The sequence below is a fragment of the Xyrauchen texanus genome, chromosome 2 (assembly GCF_025860055.1).
Source record: "Xyrauchen texanus isolate HMW12.3.18 chromosome 2, RBS_HiC_50CHRs, whole genome shotgun sequence".
In the NCBI taxonomy this organism is placed as follows: Eukaryota; Metazoa; Chordata; class Actinopteri; order Cypriniformes; family Catostomidae; genus Xyrauchen; species Xyrauchen texanus.
Genome location: NC_068277.1, coordinates 40,627,465 through 40,650,240, shown reverse-complemented (window position 1 = coordinate 40,650,240; position 22,776 = coordinate 40,627,465). Strand labels below are relative to the sequence as shown.

The 22,776-nt window shown below is 37.7% G+C and overlaps 1 protein-coding gene across 1 annotated transcript; it reads left to right on the top strand.

Annotated features, from left to right (window-relative positions):
• Positions 1-1,152: 1,152 nt before the first annotated feature.
• arl8 (ADP-ribosylation factor-like 8) lies at positions 1,153-14,551 on the top strand. Its single transcript, XM_052149149.1, has 6 exons — positions 1,153-1,629; positions 7,454-7,514; positions 7,621-7,768; positions 10,529-10,612; positions 12,257-12,408; positions 12,562-14,551. Exons 1-6 carry the CDS (start codon positions 1,584-1,586, stop codon positions 12,608-12,610), a joined length of 540 nt encoding a protein of 179 aa, XP_052005109.1. The 5' UTR covers positions 1,153-1,583; the 3' UTR covers positions 12,611-14,551.
• Positions 14,552-22,776: the final 8,225 nt, after the last annotated feature.

The following is a 22,776-nucleotide window of genomic DNA, read 5'->3' as shown; positions in this document are numbered from 1 at the left end:
ATAATTGTTGCCAGCTGAAACATATTAATCACTGCAACAATGATCCAATCATAGTCTCTTAAGTTTCTGCTTATTTAAATCCAAACTGCGACTTTTTTAGCTAGGCAGTGCATATAGTATGCAAAGATTTGTAAAATAATTACATATACACACACACACACGTTGTGTTTCCATGTTTTATTGGGACTTTCCATAGACATAATGGTTTTTATACTGTACAAACTTTATATTCTATCCCCTAAACCTAACCCTACCCCTAAACCTAAACCTCACAGAAAACTTTCTGCATTTTTACATTTTCAAAAAACATAATTTAGTATGATTTATAAGCTGTTTTCCTCATGGGAACCGACAAAATGTCCCCACAAGTCAAAAAATTCGGGTTTCACTATCCTTATGGGGACATTTGGTTCCCACAAAGTGATAAATACACGCTCACACACACACACACACACACACACACACACACACACACACACACACACACACACACACACACACACACACACACACACACACACAGACAGAATACATGCTGAAAAATGTCATTTGTAACATATTCTACACAAGGTTCTATTAGAATACTCAATCAGTAATGTATTTTTACTTCGGATTACTTCTTCAGCACTGGTGGATTTTTTTCACTTGTTTTGACTATAAAAACTGCCAAAAAGACAAAATACACATGTTAAAAATACATTCCCTGAAAAACCCAAATATATTATGCAGTGCTGTTTCTAAAACAAGATCAATCAAATTGATCTTGGTTTAAGGATTTTTTTTTAAATATTTTTACAGGAAAACAATACATAAATTATTATTAAGAAAACGATTTTTGAAAGAATTTTTATTTTATACATATATATATATATATATATATATATATATATATATATATATAATAGCTTAGCACAAAGCGCAATTTACACAAGGTTTATTTATATTTCTTGTTATTATTATTACATGTGATCTCCACTGCTTTCCATTTGATCGATTCAATGCCTAAAATAGGAACTTTTCCTAAAATTCTAAGTAAATGGAAAACTGCACAGATGTGATACTTGGGCTGGATGTGTGTTCACACTTGTAACTTGACACTAATGGGGGATGGCGCGTGTGTGTGTGCGAAACACAACAGAGAGCGAGCGCTTATCCAGCAGCACTCACACTGTTGTGGACTCCGTGTGCCACAAGTTTACTCCTTTGAGCTCCTTTGAGCTCTTCCTGGCCAAATACACGTGTGCAGCTACACAAAGAGACCTGCCGTGCTGTTTTTTGCTCTATGGGGAAAGTGTGGATAAGATCAGAGTGATTTGGGAAGTGAAGAGATTGTCTTTGGAGAGCGATGTATCCGCTATACTCGCATCTGTCGCACACTTGATCTGACCGGACAAAAGAAGTGAAATATCTGGGAGCTAGTTTTCTGTGTTAACACGGTAAACACGGCGTGTGTTCATTTACAGTGATCCGCACGGTACGAGCGGATTTATGAAGAAATAACGGACCGCTGTAGGCCTCTCCGCTAAACTCGCGCTCACTAGCCACACGCTTTTACTTCAGTTTATCTATTTATTTTAGGAGAAATGGGTCTTATTTTCGCCAAACTGTGGAGTTTCTTTTGTAATCAAGGTAAGAGATGGTGTCCTGCTTGGTTTACAGTGAGTGTTTTGGACTGTTGTCCAGCTCAAGTGAGCTAATGTTAACGCCAGTGTATGTGTGTGTTTACAATTTGCTGCCTCGAGCTCAAATCAAACACATAGGATAAATTAAACTGCACACCTTTGTTCACAACAAAGTGCTCATTATCTCTTAATGTGACCAGACATGTATTCCCCTTAAACTTTTATTGAAATTAGCCGTTTAGCTGGTGATGTAGCTGGGTACATTCTCTTCTCTCCAACGGGAATAATATAGTGGTGAACACACGGGACAGGAACTGTGTAGGAATTAAACAGTGACCGAGAATTTTCTACTTGTTGAAGCGATTCAGTTAAGCATAGGCTTAAGAGATAACGGCTGTGTTATACACTGCCTTACCTCATTTAAAGGGATATTTCATCCATAAATTATAATTCTCTCATCATTTACTCGCCCTTATGTCGACTCAAACATTTCTTCCGCGGAACACAAACGAAGATATTTAAATCGAGACAATGCAAGTGAATGGCGAGCAGAACTTTGAGGCTCTAAAAAGCTAATTAAGTCTGCATAAAAGTAATCCATACGACTCCAGTGGTTTAATCCATGTCTTCTGAATCGATCTCATCTGTTTTGGTGAGAACAGACCAAAATATAACTAATTTTTCACTATAAACATTGACATCATCAGTCTCTTTGGCAATCACGATCTCAAGCTTGATTACACTTCCTATAGCACCATGTAGAGCTCTGAGTATGTGTCAAGATCTAGAACATGTAATCAAGCTTGAAATCATGATTGTGCCTAGGAACTGCAATGATGAGAGGTACAGTGTAAAAGGAGTTACATTTTGGTCTGTTCTTGGTCAAAACCAACTGATAATTTCAGAAGACATTGATTAAACCACTGGAGTTGTATGTATTACTTTTATGCTGCCTTTATGTGCTTTTTGGAGCTTAAATGTTGAACTTTCCATTGGATGGACAAACATGTATCAACTTTCAATTAAAATATCTCTGTGTTCTGTGGAAGAAAGTCATATAAGTTTGAGATGATGTAAGGGTGAGAATTTACGAGATAACTTTTCCTTTTAAAGGTGATAGCATGTTACAGTGATGGTAATGCCTTGGTACTTTAAGGTATACAATGCTATTAATACTCATGTACCATGATATTTATATTGTACTTCAAAAATATTATGGTACATAGAAAAACAATCATGATATTGCTATGGTCCTGTATCCAAAAACATTACCATGGCCCATTGTCATTAGTATACCATGACATTTATTTTTATTTTGTACTTTTTGTATTGTAGGAGCATTCACACAATGCTCAACAAGGCTGTCTAGGTTGGCAGCTTACAAAGTTTTGAGTCAGTCAGAATTAATTAATAAGATGACTCTTACAATGTGCTGTTTTTGTGTAATTTTCACATGTTTGGCAGTCATAAAGTGGGTTGCATCAGTAAGCATTTGATTAAGCAAAGTTAAGAGCTAGTCCAGGGTTTGTTGATTCAAGATTTATTTTAATTTGAGTTGTGTTGCACCACATAATTTTTTATATGGGTGTCATGTCTTTACCCCTGCTGTTACAGATGTATCTCTCATGCAGAAAATCATACAATGACAACAAAAGGAACTGAATTGAAAATGCCTTTGTGTTGAGTAACAGATGCCACGACCACCTGGCAAACAAAAGCAGTGTGAGGAAATAATTGTTCTCACAGATGTTCCTTCAACCTTGGGATGGAGATTGTTCTATATTGCGTGCACTCTCTCTTATTTTTGACATAACCTAAAAAACTATCTTGAAGATAGACATTAGTTTCATATAAAGTTGCAGTTAAAACTCACCAAACTACTCAAAACTACAATTTTGTACTTGTTTATGGTTGATTCAGTATGATTATCTTGGGTATGCTAGATGCAATAATCGCAAATTTACTGGCCAGTCTTCTGAGCTAGATGCCGAGTCTTCCTCAAGGTCCAAATGGAGCTCTTAGTTGGAAAGTAGGATAGCTCTTTGGCCTACATCTCTTGACCGAGGGAATCTGTTGGATTTGTAATCTCATTCTGTCCCTTAATTCTCTGGATTACGGTCGTGAAGAGGACCACTCACCTCATAACACTGAGCGTGGCACCCTGTTACACAAACATTTGTGTGGTCATTCACAAAAATGGCCTCTAGGGATGCCATGGTTTGAGATTTTGCTGGTTAGATTAGTGTCTGAGAAAATATTGCAGTTACTGGTTGTACGATTATTTGCAAATTTTCTTATTATGCAACAGCACTGAGGCAAAATAGTCATATCACAACTGAATGTGTTAGTGAACGCATTTCTTAGGGATATGTGGATGCTAAGTGCAGCCCTACAACGGGAAAACCAATACCAACCCAGACACAGAATTATGCGCTTCAGTTTAAACAGTGTGCTTGGAGTCGCTTCAAAGGTGAATGAAGTTGACGGCATTTAACATTTTTCTTTTGCAACAGTTTATTAAAGCAATCTGTTGTCTGTCAGACACCCCCACCACCATAAAGAATTGGCAACAGATTCCATAAAAATACTCTCCACAACACCTCACAAATAAACCTGTGGACTTTGCATAATAATGCAACAGGCCATTTAAAGTCTGATAATAAAATGTATTTTAAAGAAGTGCACCGCACACTGTCAGCACGCTTAAACATTCCAAAAAGTTTCATTTCTCAATTCATTCTTTTAAAAGCACCACAGCTAAAAACAAGTTTGTTGTTGGATGACTAGTGGAACATCCTGTCCCATTTGTACGATGTGTACCTTTTGATTTGACTTCTGTCTGCATGTTGTTAATCTGTCATCGTCTTTAACCCTTAGTCATTCAAATGCTCCCAAATAGCCAATTTAAGTAACTTTTTGGTTGATATGAATCTGGTAGATCGAATTCCTCTGTTATTATTTGGAGTTGTTGTGTAGCCCCACTTTCACGTTGGTGCATGTTCAGTTAGGGCTGGGTAATATTGTAAAAAATATGATCACAATATTCTTTTTCATATTGTTCGATATCGATATTTATTATGATATATATTCACATTGCATATTTTTTTTACATTTCCAAGTTGGTAGAAGAAAAATTCTTAAACCGTCAAAACGGCATTGCGGGCCCAGTGGAACATCCTGTCCCATTTGTAAGACAGCCAAAGTAGTGGTCTCTGAGGGATCTTCTTCTAAAATATTTTATAGAGTTTATCAATCGAGTGCAATTGGACATTTTAAAAGATCATCTGTTCATTTTGAAGCATACTGACATCATTTAATTTTTACATTCAAATTATTTTATATTTCTTTACATTCAGAGAGCATGTTTGGGGGCATAGAAGCCTGCGTGACTGAAAAATGATACTGTATGGGGGTTCAGGGGTAACCCCTGGAAGAAAATTTAGAAAATATAAAAGTCTGAATGGAACATTTTTATGTTTTCATTAAAGTGAGAAGGCTACAAACTAGTAATTTTATTGTCTTCCTTTGTCATCCTTGCCAGAGATGATGACATCTGATTCATTTCACAAAGTTAGAACAGAAGTATTTTTATTAAAGGCTCGTAACATACTGATTAATAAAGCAAAATTAGGAAGGAAAAACCGTTATGGTCTAAAGGTGCCCTTGAAACATATTTACTTACACAGCCCTCATGTTTACTCTCATGTGGAGAAAAAGAGGCAACACGTGCAGAGTGGGATGGCATAAATGAAGCATGTTCAGTGCTAGGGAGAAATATTCAAGAATACAGTGCAGAAAAATCAGGTATGGTGTACACAGCACTGTTGTTTTGTTATGCTGCTCACTAGAGACGATGAGTGGGTACAACCATCGTCATGATGTCTTGAATCAATACGGGGTCCAGACCTGTTAGCAATCGTTAGCAAAGGTGCTAACTTTAGCAACTTCACACAGTCTAAGAAAGCCAAACTGCTTGGGTTTTTAGTGGCATGCACTTGATCGTCTAGATGTAGAGCACAGACTAAATATAGAAAATTACTCAAAAACTTATCATTGATATTGTTGTTTTAAAAAAATATATTATTTATTGTGATAAATATCAGGGTGATTTTTTTCCACTCACTTTAGTGTTCATAGCTTTTATCCTTTTGGCTAAAAAGTTCTGAAGTAGCATTTGTAGTTTTCCCATTAAAACTAGGCTAAATTTGTCCTTTGCTTTGTTATCCCACTTCCATGAAAAGTTGTGGATGGCTCTAACTGTAATATTGTGAAAAGGTGTCTCTTTATGGCTTCAGTTTGTCTTGTGGCGGTTTGGTTCAAGGCATATAGAGACAAAACAGGGGTCACATTTCTAGAGGAAGTAATAGTCCTGATGTATTCTCTGTCTTTGTGGAGCTGTCAGAGATATGAGTAATCCATCCCAGCTTCCGTCCTGTATGTCACATCTAAGTTAAAAGTTGAATTTTCTTTTTTGAAATCACTCAAACACACACTTCGTCCAAATATTTACTAGACTTTACTATATAGTATATTAAAACCAGTTTGCCAATGTAGTAGTTTGTCAGAATCCTCAGTATTCATAAAACAGTAAGCAAGAAATGCTACAGACAAGGTATGTGCAAAGCTATGTCTCTGTGGCAGTGAGTAGGGTGGGGCCGGTCATGATGCTGCACACCCGGCCAATAATCAGGCTGATCAAGCCCTCGCAAGGGATAAAGGCGACCGGATGTGACCGGTAGACAGAGAATTTCGGGCAGCTGCCCTGCATGTGTTTATGTTTGTAAATAAACATAACCAAACCATAGGTTTAAATTTCCCATATTATTACCATGGTTTTACTACAAATCCCACAGTTGAACCATGGTTAATATATTGCAAGGGAAACCAAAATTATTGCGAGGGTCCCCAAGGATGTCGTCTTAAATATTTTCCAGATAATATTTTAATTATTCCTTTTGGCTTTAGTACAGTGGCAATATAAAAGCTGATTATTTAATTTTAGCAAACAAGAACTGATTAAAATATCATGTTTACTAATCTCACACAAGGGGTCCCTTGCCAGGGCAACATCAAATTTGGGGGTCCTTTGTTGGCATTAAAACATATGAAAACCCCTGCTCTAAGAGGCTCTTCTTTCAACCTTTCTTTACATTGAGCTCTGATAAAGATTAGATGACCGGTTCAACATGATGAATTCCTCTGTTGCACAAGTGTGCATTCTATGTGACGAGATGTGTTTGTTTGTAAAGGGCCAGAGGCATACAGTTGTCTCTGCTTCATATGGAGTTCACCGTTATTATTATATTTGATCTTATTTTGGCAAATGAATGTTAAGGCTATATGTTAATACTAGTGCAAATAAATGAGCATCTTGCTCTATTTAAAGACTCCATTGAGTCAAACTTGGTGTTTGTGGCTTTTAGTCCATGTCTTTTATCTTTGAGGTCATAAATAGGATTAATTTATAGCAGACAGGCATTTCAAATTTTCAGTCTTTCTTTTTTTCCCCAATTAAATGCTCTTTAGAATGAAAATGTCTCTCCCTATCGTGCTACTAGAAATAACAAGTAGCAAATAATGTTTATGGCTATGATGTAAACTAAAGGCTGTAGGCTATTTAAAAGTGAGGAGCCCTTTGATATGTATTGCCCCAAATTTATTTTTCAAAAGTATATGCATCAACACAGGAAATAACTGCACTCAGTAAGCCTTCAGGGGACCTTTAAGTAATTTCTCCTTCTTTTTACTATAAAGTTGATGTTTGATTATGTTCATGTATTATTACATTGATCATTCCCATAATAATCAATGTTTTTTTTTCTGTCACGTAGAGCACAAGGTGATTATTGTGGGGCTGGATAATGCTGGGAAGACCACTATACTTTACCAATTGTGAGTATAATGACTGATTTATAACAATTAATTCACATTATTTTAATTTAAAGGAGGGACACCATCACTACCATTTTGTTTTATCTGAACCTGTCTTGCTGTCTAGTTTAATGAACGAGGTGGTGCACACGTCTCCGACGATTGGCAGTAATGTTGAGGAAATAGTGGTAAAAAAAACACACTTCCTGATGTGGGATATTGGTGGTCAGGATAGTCTCCGCTCCTCGTGGAACACATACTACTCCAACACTGAGGTAAAGTGCTTTAAATAATAAACTACACTGCTTGAGACTGAAACTTTGAATCCAACACCGTGATGAGGTTTGTTTGTAAAAACCTCAACTAAAGGGGCTTTTTTTTGGTGTGCCTGACAGATCAAATTGAATGTCTGTAAGTGTTTGAGCAGGTCATTTGAATGTCCTCTATAGCTAAATAGTTAATAGATTACTTTAGTATCAGTAAAACATTCCTAAATGAATAGTAACTTCAAAGATAGTTGATAGATAGTGAATTGATTTCGGAGTGACAGCTGGGTGTTCACTCTACTGTGAACAATGGTTTGGACAACAGTTATGCACAGTGGTAAATCCACCAGACCCAAGCATTTGGTGTCTGAGTCAGAGTTCAAAGTTCAGGATTATACAAAGAGGCCCGTTTGAATAGCCAGACTCCTGCCTTTCATTCAGAAAGTGTGCGTATGAGATATGCAATGGGGCCCTGCTGTCAAGCTCTATTCAGGAAAAGGGCAATCTGCTCTGGACACACATACTCAGGGACTATAGCTGCATGAATTCTGCCAAGGCCATGCACATCACCAAGCAACAAAGCAACTCAGTGGCCTTTCTGAATTTATGCCACGGTCACACAGCAGCGGTATACGGTTGTCAGTTCTGTATTTTAATGCTTATTATGGTTACATTCACACAAAATTTGGTTATTTACGAGAGTGACAACCTCATTCTTTAACCGAACTGACACCTGTAAAATTTCCCAACCACATTTTTGCAGAACCTGAGCTTTGTGAAAGAAACTAGTGGTCGACCAATATATCGCCTTGGCTGATAAATCAGCCAATATTTGTTCTTTTAAATTATCTGCATCGGCCAATACATTTTGCCATTTGGCCGATTAGTTAAGCAAGCCGCGATGGTGCCACGAATGCCGTTTGCATGTTGAGGAGCGGTCTTAGGCATTTAAACGACCAATCACAGTTTGTTTTGTGCCACCATGTTTTGTTTTGTGCCACAACAATAATAGAATGCCGTGTAACGCATTTAAATATACACAATACTGTGCAAAAGTCTTGGGCACATAAGATGTTTCTCAAAAGCATTTGTCTTAAGATAATTATTTATATCTCCAGCTTTAGTATATCAATAGAAAATATAAATATTAGACTCACAAACATTACTTTTGTGAATAGATTACAATAGAAGAACAGGGAGCCCCCCCTAAATAGAAAGAAGAACTGTGGAGAATTCCCCAAGAAGCTTTGGACATCATATCTACCAACAACCAAGAAAAGACCTAGGAGAATTGGGGCTGTTTTGAAGGCAGATGTCATCACACTTAGTATTTAAAAATGTTGTTAGATTTAGTGGACTAAATGTTATGTTTACAGGACTTTGTATGGCATTAAGTGATAAATGAAAACTATTTGTCATTATTTTTGAAAACATTCCTCACTATGCAACATTTTTCAAAAGTGCCTAAAACTTTTGCACAGTACTGTATATCAGCATTATATCACAATTATATCAGCCGGCCTATCACCATCCTGCTGTCTAGATATCGGCATCGTCCACTAAAAAACACATTTCGGTTGATCACTTTTAAGGAACCGTACTGAACTTGTCAGTCACTTCATATAGCGTGAAAAACACGGTGCACTGTACACGTGCATATGTCATGTCAATCAGGATGGCTTTCGTTAACTCACAAAGACGGCGATGCGAGCTGTATGTCATCTGAGGTTCCAGCCGCTGGTTTCCCAAGCTGCTCACGGGTGCACAAGTTCTGCACTTGGTTAAAAAAAAGCATCCAAAGCCGCTGTTGGTTAATTATGATCTGATGGATGAACTCGCTTCCTGAATTGGACTTGTTTATTTAACAACGTGGCGTCAATTATGATAAGACATGGCGGCGTTTTGAATGTTGCTATCTTTGAAATTGACTTCATAGTCACTAGTTGGGTTTCCATTTAAATGTTTAAAATTCAAGCACATTTAAAAAAAAAATATGAATCTTTGCATGTTTCCATTCACTACATAATGCGTATTATCTTGAGGGAGCCTCCTTGCCTTGATGGAGCAGCTATATGTTGTTTAATAGTAATGCTGCCGGGAGATGCAGCAGAATAAGTGTAATCTCTGATATAATGAGGGCTGAAATGGCTGTTATGAATCTCTGCGAACACCCACTCAGAAGTGTTCTGGTGGCTTGTGAGGACCCACTTTAACATCCAGCTGTGGGTTAAATGCTTCCAAATGTCAAGGGCAATGTTCGAAGGATTGTGTAGCGAGGTTGGACCTTTCGCTTGGCCAGTAACTTCAAGCTACCGCATGTGCATAAATGATCAAAACACTTAATTGTTTTGCAAAAAAATACTGTTTCCATCACCTTAATGTGCCTTTTTAACTAATGTGAAATCCCAAACACTGATTGTGGGAACGTAGGCAGACACCATGTCTACTCCGGATGCGAGTGATGTCACATCGTAACTTCTTGAGGCTGTCTGCACTGGAAACGTAAAAGTGACCTTTCTGAACCTTTTATTCGTCTTGTTGGCAGGAGCAGTGCCAGCGTGTGCAACGCAACGTAGAACTGGGCAACCTTTTACTGTTGGTGCGACAAGGCATGAAACGACGGACTCATTCAGTGTAGATCGCATCAGTGATTATAATAGGAGCGATTTGCTGCTCACGTCTGGTGTAGACAGGGTGAGAAAAGTCACCTCTAAACGCAAGCTTGACACCTGATGATAATGCTTTGCATGTGTGTGTTTTCTCCGGTAGTTCATTATACTGGTAGTGGACAGTACTGACCGAGAGAGACTAGCCATTTCTAAAGAAGAGCTCTACAGAATGCTTGCTCATGAGGTAATCCTTTATTGACACAACATGCATACATCTCTCAAAACTCTGGGTTTAAATATAAACCCCAAATATTTCTGCACTTTAAAAGGATAGTTAATTGAAAAGGAAAATTCTGTCAGCATTTACTCTGCTTCATATTATTTCCAAACTTGTATGAATTTCTTTATTTCCTAACTTTCTGTCTGTTTTTCTTTCTTTCTTTCTTTACCCTTTTTCTTTTTACATTCTGTCTTTTTTCTGTCTGTCTTTTTTCATTGTCTTTCTGTCTGTCTCTGTATTTATGTCCATCTGTCTTTTGTCTTTTTGCTGTCTTTTTCTTTTCTTTCGGTCTTTCTATACTTCCTTTAATGATTTTATATATATTTATATATATTTTGTATATTTATATACAAAATTCAGCCTTGGTACAGAATTATAGCCACTACAAGCCAACCCATAATGAGCTTTCCTTCAGACGTGCCGTTTCGGTGTCTGTAGTTTTAAATGCTAATGAGGAGGAGAAAGGCGGGGCAAGGTGTAGTGTGGGTGTGGTCTTGACCAGCTTGCGGCAACGGTGTGTGTATTCACACATATACCTGATGCTATCTTCCTTTACATTAGCGACAGTAACTCGGCTGTTAGCTGCATAGCTAATGTTACAGCCACATTCTACGTGTAACAAGCTAGGTAACCATAAATAGTAAAGCAACACAATTGCATATAATTAGTTGACTTACTTGTCCGAGGTTTGTAGGTGAGCCAAAGAGAGTTGGTACTGATCCAGACTTCAGTTTCAGACGTTCAGCATGCCCAGCTCTGAACTGACCCATGTTGTGAAAACAGTCGTCTGTGAAATGTTTGGCGCAGACATACAAAAATTTGATGTGTTGTGTCGGTGCATTCCCAGAGTAAATGAAATTTATCCATTGATCCTTCTGGGGATTGGATGAAGGAAGTAAAAAAAAGACTTCTGTGATCATTTGTGCATTCAATTATTGAGCAACTTTTGTGCTTCGATCGGTCACACGCCATGATATCTCTCGAGGATAAACTAAAATCGCGCGTGTTCGTACTTCCTAGCACGAATTCTCTGGCCGGGCAAAGCAAAGAAGGGGGAGGTAACCGTCATACGGGGGAGATTCAAGATCAGCCCGTCTGAGATCTCATTTTCTCACAGGCAGAGAAAGATAGCCAAAACTCGGTTTACACCGACTGAAATTTCTAGACACGAGGGGACCAAATACAGGCTAGGGGAACTAATATTAATGTTGAAAAACCTCAGAAAGTGAAAATTTCATGTCAGGGGACCTTTAACCTTTTTTCTATCTGTCTGTCTTTTTTCCCTTTTTTTCTGTCTGTCTTTTTTCTTTCTGTCTCTTTTCTTTTCAGTTTTTCATTCCTTCTTTCTGTCTTTTCTGTCTGTCTGTACTTCCTTTAATAATTTGCTCTGTAGAGCACAAAAGGAGATGTTAGGCAGAATGTTAGTCTCCCATCATTGTTTTTCATTGCATCTTCATAAGTTCAATGAAAATGAAAGGTGACTGAGGCTGTTATTTTTCCTGAAATCTCGTTATGTGTTCTACAGAGAAAAGAAAGTCATACAGGGTTTGGAAACATACGAGTCAGTTTTCTAAAGTTTTTTTTTTTGTTCTCTCCTCATACACTCAGGACTTGCGCAAAGCTGCAGTGTTAATCTTTGCTAATAAGCAAGACATGAAGGGTTGTATGTCTGCAGCGGAGATTTCCAAATACCTGACCCTCAGCTCCATCAAGGATCATCCCTGGCACATTCAGTCCTGCTGTGCGCTCACTGGAGAAGGGTAAGACTGTTGCACGGTACATGCATTTACCATGCCATAATGAACTTAAATCTCTTTCTCAAGAAAATGAATGTTCATAAAAGACACCACTGAATGGGCAACACTACAATTCTCAATCCTCAGTCCAATGCCTTCTATTTGTTGTCGTTTCAGGCTGTGTCAGGGTTTAGAGTGGATGACCTCAAGTGCTGGACTCAGATAGCCACCAATTCTCCCTTTTGGACTGATTTAATGGTTCCCATATCCCTGGTGGCATTGCAGGCTCATCCCATTGGCTGCTTATGTTTTTATTTGTAATCTCTTGATCAGAATTCACACTCTGCGGCTGAACTTTCTGGACACCTACCTCAGCTGGGATATTTGGGTTAATTGAATCTGGTTTGGCCAACTAGGTCAGGAGCAACTGAATTTTGTACTGGGTGTATAAGAGGAGAAATTCTAAGTATTTCACTACAGAGGAAGGCATGTTATTTTGAGCGGGGACTATTTATGTGCTTTAATAGTGCAGTGGGACAAGAGTTCTCTGGATGGGTATATTAAGCTTATCATGTTTTCCTTTAAATTCAATGGGGAAAAACATTCAAATTATTTCTATGTTCTCTAAATGGTTGGTTCCTTGCTATGTTTTCAGATGGGGAAACCTTTAGGTCATTTGTTGTCAATTGTATGTTTTTGGTTAACCTGTTTGGTATCTTGGGTATCAAGTGTTGAAGTGCCATTGGTACCCAGCCACATCTAAGCATATCAGATCACTTAGTCCATATTACCTCAGTCAATCAGTACTGTAAAGGCTGTTACTATTTTAAATGTTGCCGTTACAGCTTGAAACATCATTAATGTGAGATGCAATTGAAAGAATGGTGTTATTGTTATTCATTGCTGTAAGATAAGGCAGTGTAGCCACTTTTCTATCATGCATGTGTTTGGTGTTTTTATTTTTTGGCACATGCTAGATTGAACAATGTATGAGAACATATTGAATTGTCTGTTAGAGATGTGTGAGGGATGTTGTGTATGTGAGAATCCAACCAATATTATTACTCGCTGTTTTTTAAAGACACATGGCCCATCACTGCAGATGAACTAGCATCTCATTTTACATTAGATTTACTTGCTGGAATGAGTTGGAGATTATTGTAAATGTCGTTCTGTGATCATAAGGAAATAATGTTTAAGAGTATCTCAGTAATGAAGCTACATGTATTATAATTTTAGACACATTTTGTGCTTTTTCCTTACCCCCTTCCTACAAAAAATATTTCACTACAGATGATCTGTCAGATGTCTTTACAGGTCAAATACCTTTAACACTGTTGTACAGTATGTGCTATGAGAATGTCTGTTGTATGAGTGGTTGCCAATTTATTCAGAATTCTTCAGGTCCTGGACATTTTTTATTCATTTTGTGTCCTCTTATGTATCCAGGTAGCGCACTAGTGCTGATATAATTTCACATGGTGATTTTGCAAAAATGCTTTTTGGTCCAGGCTGAATAGTGTGCTCTGTGTGTTTGGATTGATTTTCCATTCTCTCTGTGCACTTGTCCTTGGTTAAGGGGAATACTTGCAAGAGCTGAATACAGTGACTTAAATTGGTGCTCTCACTGACATTTCTCTTGCAACAGTGGAATTGTTTGCATAATTATTATTGTCTCTCTAGCTTTGAGGCATTCCTCAATGTTGTGGATGGCATTTCAACTTTCATATCATAATAATGAAATTCACATGAGGCTTCTCTGATTGGAAAAGAAATCGGAAGAAACGGAACCACTGAAATAAATGTTGCTTCTGTGAACATTAGCATAAAAAGACATAGTCATATTTATGTAATCTCTGAAATGGGTACAATCCAGTTCATCTTTGCTCTTCGCAGTCCAATGCATTATGCATATACCGATGTCCACCATTCCAAACCACAATTGCTATACTTTGATCCTTTTGACAAAACAATTTCAAAGTGCAAACGTGTCTTACCCGGCAGAATGGGATTAATGTTTTGCTGCAAAATGGTTCAAAGAAATGTAATCTTCAGTTTCACTGCTGAAGTTCAAGGTCAAGCCATTCTGTTCTCAGATGTGCCATTTATAAATGAGCATGTGGAATCTGTAGCAACTTTCCAATTCTTAAAGTTTTATAATAAAGCTTTTATTTTGTAATCTAAAATGTTTCGTTGCATTATTTGACAGATTCTGATGCCCTCAGTGTTTTCTAAACACCTTTTTTGATCAAGGTAGATCTCAAAATTAGTTCTGTAGTTATTGTTAGCAAGATATTCATAATGTGCATCTAGATCCACATAAATGGGGTTTCTTAGTTCATATCTGTGTTGTGGTTTCACGAGTTGTATTAAGCATATTGTTCTATTTTTCAGTTTATGGAGAGAAAAAACCAACAACACTCTGATTTACCTTGAGTAACATTTGGAAACTTTCCAAGCTTTGCTCTATTTCTATGAATTCTGTTTGCCAGTTAGTTGATGACAATGTGCTTTCATTTGTGAAAGGCATTGATTCTGATAAAAGTTGTCCAGGTGTAGAGAGAAAACTTGAGACTTTTAGGTGAAGGGCTTTCTTTAACGTGCTAAATCAAGAAATTACAACAACAATGCAAAAACACTTAATGTAAATTATTAATAAATGTATCTGCTAGCAAAAATATGTGAAACTTGTTTTTCACTATATCAGCCTCTCTTGAAGCAAACTTATCTAAACTGCCAACATTGGGAAATTTGGATTTATTTATTTTCATTTCCTTAGACACTCTAAAGCATAATATTTGACCTGTATTGAAAACCATTAAGAATGCATTTTTGATAGCTTTATGGCAGTAAAGTTTTAAAGATTAAAAAAAATAATAATAATTAAAAACTTTGCAAACATTGGCAAAGGATTTTTACACAATTTACATTTATTTCAATCACTTTGGGCATTTTATATTATCTTAAAGGGCACATATTATGCCCCTTTTCACAAGATGTAATTTACATTTTTGGTGTCCCCACAATGTGTCTGAAGATCAAAATACCCTACAGATCATTTATTATACCATGTTGAAAATGCCAATTTTTGGGTGGGAATAAAAATGAGCTGTTGGTGTGTCTTTAAATGCAAATGAGCTGGTTAACAATTAAAATGTTAAATATTTTTAGGTCAAATTTTTATTTGGTTTCATACAACAAACAGAAGACAAGATAACAAGGCATATACATGTACAAGGAATACATTATACACACCCTCATTTCCGCACTCACTCAACCCAAAAACTACATACACACTTCAACCCACACACATACACAGACAATACAAACAAAAGTAACAATTCTACATTTATCTGATCCCCCCTACCCTCCCTACTGAGTGATCTCTCCCCCCCTTCCCCGGGCAAGAGTTTCAGTAATTTGAAGAGCTTTCGACCAAGATCGTATGGTCTTTTCCTTAGCACTGTGAGACCGTGCCACAGAAAGCTCTAAAGTAAGAATATCTAACAGCAAGTTCCACCAATATTGAAGTGAAAGGGTATGTGGTGGTTTCCACCGTATAACCAGAATTTTCTTTGCAGCAGTTAAACCAGCAAGCCAAATTCTCTTTTCATACGCAGACATCGGCACCCGAGAATTATCATTTAATAAGCATAGTATAGGACAACAAGGAATCTCTTTACTGAGAATTTCAGATAAAAATGTAATAACTTGTGACCAAAAAAACTGTACTTCCGAGCATTCCCAAAACATATGGAGAAAAGTACCTATACTGCCCCGTGAACACAATTGACAGAGCGGAGATGACTCTAACTTAATCAGATGTCTAATTCTGGGCATTAAATAAGTTCTATATACAAATCTTACATGAATAGATCGATGATTTGGATTTTTTGAAGCTTGGTTAATATTTTTCCAAATAGTTTTCCAAGCTATTGTAGAGGGAATAAAACTACAATCATTTTGCCAAGTTGTTTGAATTGTAATTGCTTTATAAGAACTTTGAATGATCTGAGAATACATTGTGGATATAATTCCCGTTGTGTTTGTGTTGTACAGTTGATTTGTAAAGTCATGTTTTGGAGGTTTAGAGTCCCATGGGACTCCATATGCCTTTAGAGCAGAACGAAGCTGCAAATATAAAAAAAAGGAAAATCCAGGCAGATTATAGCCTTCCTTCAAATCTTGAAAAGTACGGAGACCATTAGAATTGAATAACTGTCCGAGTAAATGAATTCCATTGTTCGTCCACATTGGGTAGGCCACTGTCCGACCACCCAGCAACAGATTGTGATTATAAAATATTGGAGTATGATAATGCCACTTTTTTTTATAATCAGTATTATTGATCGCAAGCTTCCAAGTTAATAAAAGATTGAAAATGATAGGCCCAAAACGCATTTTGGCTTGTTTTAATGGAACTTCTGCATAAATTAGATCTTGTAATCTATATGGATAAACTAATTTCTCTTCTAGTGAATGCCAACAAACAGGTTTTGTGGGGTCTAACCAGGATACAAAACACCAATGATACATTTTGAAATTTGGGACTCCCCAACCTCCGGCTGATTTCTCTCTCTGAAGAGTTGTGAGTTTGATCTTTGGTCTTTTGTTATTCCAAATAAAACCAGTGATCAAACTGTGTAAACTATTCCAATACTCAGACTGTGGACTCAGAGGAAACATAGAGCTAACAAAATTGACTTGCGGCAACACTATCATTTTTATAACAGAAATCCTAGCATCGAAAGATATAGGCCTTGACATCCATTTCCCCAAATCTTTTTTAATTTTTCCCAAGATTTTTGTATAATTTTTACTGACTATAGATTCTAAGTTTGGAAAAATGTCAATTCCTAAATATTTAAATTGGTTTACAATTGGGATCTTAATTTGAGTTAAATCATCATCGGAACTACTTAGAGGAAAGAGAGCAGATTTTTGCCAATTTATTTTATATCCTGAGATACTGCTGAAATCTGAAAATAATTTCATGACATAAGGAAACGACTGCGAGAGTTTACTTATAAAAAGAAGCACATCATCTGCATAGATTGATATATGGTGAATAGTAGCATTTATTATAATGGGTAAAATATTTGCAGATTGACGTACTTTTTGGGCAAGAAGTTCAAGAGATAAAATAAATAATAAAGGAGACAGAGGGCATCCTTGGCGAGAACCTCTAGAGATTGTAAAATATGAAGAGCAAGCATTTCCAGATAACACCATTGCAGCTGGGTTTGCGTACATAACTTTAATGTACTTAATAAATTGTTCGCCAAGCCCCATGCGATCTAATAAAGCCCAGAGGTAATCCCATTCAAGTCTGTCAAAAGCCTTTTCTGCGTCAAGCGTTAAAATACCGCTTGACGTCAGAAAATCTGAAGACTTAGAGGTAAAATAGAGGATGTGCAATAATCTTCTCATATTATCTGATCTAAAACGACCTTTCACAAAGCCTGTTTGATCACAATGAATAAGATTCCCAAGATATTTATTTAAACGGCGCGCTAATACTTTGGCATATATCTTCATATCAGCATTAATTAAAGATATAGGACGATAACTAGCGCAAAATGTTGGATCTTTATGTTTTTTGAGAAGCAGTGATATTAATGCTGTGTTTGTTTGCTTTAGAAAATAACCCCTTCTAATAGATGTGTTTATCATTTCCAGAAGCATTGGACCTAATTCAGACCAAAAATCTGGTCCGGGAGATTTTCCTAACTTCATTTCTTGTGCTGAGTCCCATAATTCATTTAAGGAGATACTTTCCCCTAAATCAACTGCTTCTGTTTCAGATAATTTCCTTATATTTACATCAGTAAGGAAGTTCTCGAATCTCTCTTTGTTAAATATCACGTCAGACTCATAAAGATTTTTATAAAAACAAACAAAAGCTGCATTAATTTCTGTTGAGGTAGTTACTATATTTCCGTCTGGAGATTGTATTGCGGAAATGCAGGCCCGCCGTTCATTGGTGCGGAGCCGAAGAGCTAGCTGATGTGAGGGTCTGCTACCATTAAAATATGTTACCAAAAAATTGTTCTCTGGATTTTTTAATTAGAAACTCAGCTTTTGCTCTAAATATTGAATTAAGCTCACTTCTCACCAAACTTAGCTGACCCATTCTTAAAGAAGAAAAGGAGTGCTGTTGTGCTCTATCCATGGACGCCAACTGTTTCTCCAACTCGACCATTCTTTGCAGACGAGAGCGATTTTGATAAGAGGCAAATGATGTAACGTTATCTTTTATAAACCCTTTAGTCGCCTCCCAAATAACCCTGAAATCTTCCACTGAATCCTTATTGAAAGAAAGAAATTCACTTAATTTGAATTTAAATTGAGAACAAAAATCGTTATTTAGTATTAAAGTGGTATTAAACCTCCAACAGGCTGCTTTTTGTTTAGTAACTGGTAGTAAAAAATTTGCTTTAATTGCATGATGATCAGATAGTGAAGCTACAACAATGTCAACTTTTTTTGCTTTTTGGCAGAGTGTCTTTGAAACAAAAATATAATCTATTCTTGAATATGATTTATGTCTGTTAGAAAAAAAAAAAAAAAGGTCAAATTTGGTTAATAAATGTACAAAAAAAAAAATTAAAGCTGCATAATATCCAGAAAGTCTGAAAGTTTTTTTTTTTTTTTATGGTCTTGACAAAGGAACAACATTTGGTTCTAGTGTTTTGTCGAAGTCTGTTCCCCCTATGTTTCCCCGGTTAGTGTTCCCTTTAGTGCCGTTAAACATTAAACATAGGGTGAACAGACCTCGACAAAGGAGAAACATAAGGGGAACAGACTTCGTCAAAGGGGAAACGGGGGAACAGACTTCGAAAAAGGGGATACGGACATCGACAAAGGGGAAACAGGGGGAATAGACTTCAACAATGGTGAAACAGACTACGACAAAGGGGAAACATAGGGGGAACAGACTTCAACAATGGTGAAACAGACTTCCACAAAGGGGAAACATGGGGAAACAGACTTCAACAAAGGGGAAACAGACTTCAACAAAGGGGAAACATATGGGGAACTGACTTCGACAAAGGGGAAACAGACTTCAACAATGGGGAAACAGACTTCGACAAAGGGGAAACATAGGGAAAGAAACTTCAATAAAGGGGAAACAGACTTTGACAAAGGGGAAACATGGGGGAACTGACTTCAACAAAGGGGAAACAGACTTTGACAAAGGGGAAACAGACTTTGACAAAGGGGAAACGTGGGGAAACAGACTTCAACAAAGGGGAAACATAGGGGGAACAGACTTCAACAATGGTGAAACAGACTACGACAAAGGGGAAACATAGGAGGAACAGACTTCCACAAAGGGGAAACATGGGGAAACAGACTTCAACAATGGTGAAACAGACTACGACAAAGGGGAAACATAGGGGGAACAGACTTCAACAATGGTGAAACAGACTACGACAAAGGGGAAACATAGGAGGAACAGACTTCCACAAAGGGGAAACATGGGGAAACAGACTTCAACAATGGTGAAACAGACTACGACAAAGGGGAAACATAGGGGGAACAGACTTCAACAATGGTGAAACAGACTACGACAAAGGGGAAACATAGGAGGAACAGACTTCCACAAAGGGGAAACATGGGGAAACAGACTTCCACAAAGGGGAAACAAGGGGAAACAGACTTCGCCAAAGGGGAAACAGACTTTGACAAAGGGGAAACATGGGGGAACTGACTTCAACAAAGGGGAAACAGACTTTGACAAAGGTGAAACAGACTTCCACAAAGGGGAAACATGGGGAAACAGACTTCAACAAAGGGGAAACAGACTTCAACAAAGGGGAAACAGACTTCAACAAAGGGGAAACATATGGGGAACTGACTTCGACAAAGGGGAAACAGACTTCAACAATGGGGAAACAGACTTCGACAAAAGGGAAACATAGGGAAAGAAACTTCAACAAAGGGGAAACAGACTTTGACAAAGGGGAAACATGGGGGAACTGACTTCAACAAAGGGGAAACAGACTTTGACAAAGGGGAAACAGACTTCGACAAAGGGGAAACGTGGGGAAACAGACTTCAACAAAGGGGAAACAGACTGGAAACATAGGGGGAACAGACTTCAACAATGGTGAAACAGACTACGACAAAGGGGATACATAGGAGGAACAGACTTCAACAATGGTGAAACAGACTACGACAAAGGGGAAACATAGGGGGAACAGACTTCAACAATGGTGAAACAGATTACGACAAAGGGGAAACATAGGAGGAACAGACTTCCACAAAGGGGAAACATGGGGAAACAGACTTCCACATAGGGGAAACAGACTTCGCCAAAGGGGAAACAGACTTTGACAAAGGGGAAACAGACTTTGACAAAGGGGAAACATGGGGGAACTGACTTCAACAAAGGGGAAACAGACTTCGATAAAGGGGAAACGTGGGGAAACAGACTTTGACAAAGGGGAAACAGGGGGAACAGACATCAACAATGGTGAAACAGACTTCCACAAAGGGGAAACATGGGGAAACAGACTTCAACAAAGGGGAAACAGACTTCAACAAAGGGGAAACAGACTTCGACAAAGGGGAAACAGACTTTGACAAAGGGGAAACATATGGGGAACTGACTTCGACAAAGGGGAAACAGACTTCCACAAAGGGGAAACATGGGGAAACAGACTTCAACAAAGGGGAAACAGACTTCAACAAAGGGGAAACAGACTTTGACAAAGGGGAAACAGACTTTGACAAAGGGGAAACAGACTTTGACAAAGAGGAAACATATGGGGAACTGACTTCGACAAAGGGGAAACAGACTTCAACAATGGGGATACAGACTTCGACAAAAGGGAAACATAGGGGAAACAGACTTCCACAAAGGGGAAACATGGGGAAACAGACTTCAACAAAGGGGAAACAGACTGTACGCTGTCAGATCAAAGCTTCAGATTTAGAACAATTGACTCTGTATCCTGAGACCTTAGAAAAGGAATTAATAAATTTCTGGAGGCAAGGCATAGATCTAGTGTGGTTGGAGACATATAATATAATATCATCTGAATAGAGCAAAAGCTTATGCATGTCACCACCCCTGGAAAATCATCTTCCTTTCTTATCACGGCTGTTAATGGTTCCAGAACAATAATGGAGAAAGAGGGCAACCCTGCCAGGTGCCCCTATCCAGAGTAAAATAATCTGAAATTAATCCATTTGTTTGAACTGCCACTACCGGTTGTCTATAAAGTAACTTAATTCATACAATAAAAGTATTCCCGAAACCATATATTTCCAAAATCTTAAAAAGATAATCCCATTCTACCATATCAAATGCCTTTTTGGCATCAAGTGAGATAGCAGCAACCGGAGTCTGATCATTCACCAAGAGTTGCAGCCCCGAATAAACCCCACCTGATCTATATGTATAAGAGATGTCATAACTTTACTCAATCAGGGAAACTGGATGGTAACTCTTACACTCGCTTGGATCCTTTTTAAGAATCAGACTGATCCAGGCTTGTGTCATGGTTGGCGGAAGCTTTCCATTCTTTAATGATTTTGTTTAAACTTCTAGTAAAAGTGGAGCCAGTTCTGTAGCAGAAGATCTAAAATATTCAGCACCAAAGCTGTCTGGCCCCGGAGCCTTGCCTGTAAGCAAGGCCTTAATTACCTCGCCAAGCTCCTCCAAGGTTATCTCAGAATCAAGAGAATATTTTTGCTCCATCGTCAGTTTAGGGAGTTCAAATGGTTCTACAAAGTTTCTAATATCTTCATCAGTAGATAAAGATGTGGAACTATAGAGATCAAGATAGAATTCTTTTAAAGCTTTATTAATATCAATGGCCAAGGTCAATATTTTACCACCAGCAGATTTCACTGATGTAATGATAGAAAAAGTCTCTCTGCTTGATATATCTAGCCAAAAGCTTCCCTGCTTTGTCTCCCAACTCAAAGTATGACTGTCTTTCCCTGAATAGCCAAAAATAGTTTTATATCTGTATTTCAATCGGGTCAATTCTCTAAGGCCATCAAGCAATATTCACACTTTAGATCTGCCTCGGTACTTTTAATATTCACTTCCAACTCCACGAGTTCTTGTGCTTTGGATTTTTTAGTGAATGAGGCAAACTGTATTATCCGACCCCCAAGAACCACCTTAAGTGCCTCCCAATCCACACCCACTGAGGATTCTGAGGACCAGTTGGTCTCCATTAAAACATTGATTTCAGCCTTTAACATTTGTTGGAATTTAGGATTTTGCAAAAGGGATACATTAAAGTGCCAACTATATGATTTATTTTCCTCCATATGTGGCAGCATCTCTAAACTCACCAGGGTGTGATCTGAGATTAAAATGTTTCCAATTGAGCAATCAACAACAGATGAAATGAGGGACTTATTTCATCT

What these genes read in the sequence shown, in the direction of transcription:
- arl8 (XM_052149149.1), top strand. Translation starts at nt 1,584, where the DNA reads ATGGGTCTTATTTTCGCCAAACTGTGGAGTTTCTTTTGTAATCAAG. An exon ending in GAGTTTCTTTTGTAATCAAG is followed by an intron (nt 1,630 to 7,453) that starts GTAAGAGATGGT and finishes TCTGTCACGTAG; the next exon opens with AGCACAAGGTGATTATTGTG. An exon ending in ACCACTATACTTTACCAATT is followed by an intron (nt 7,515 to 7,620) that starts GTGAGTATAATG and finishes CTTGCTGTCTAG; the next exon opens with TTTAATGAACGAGGTGGTGC.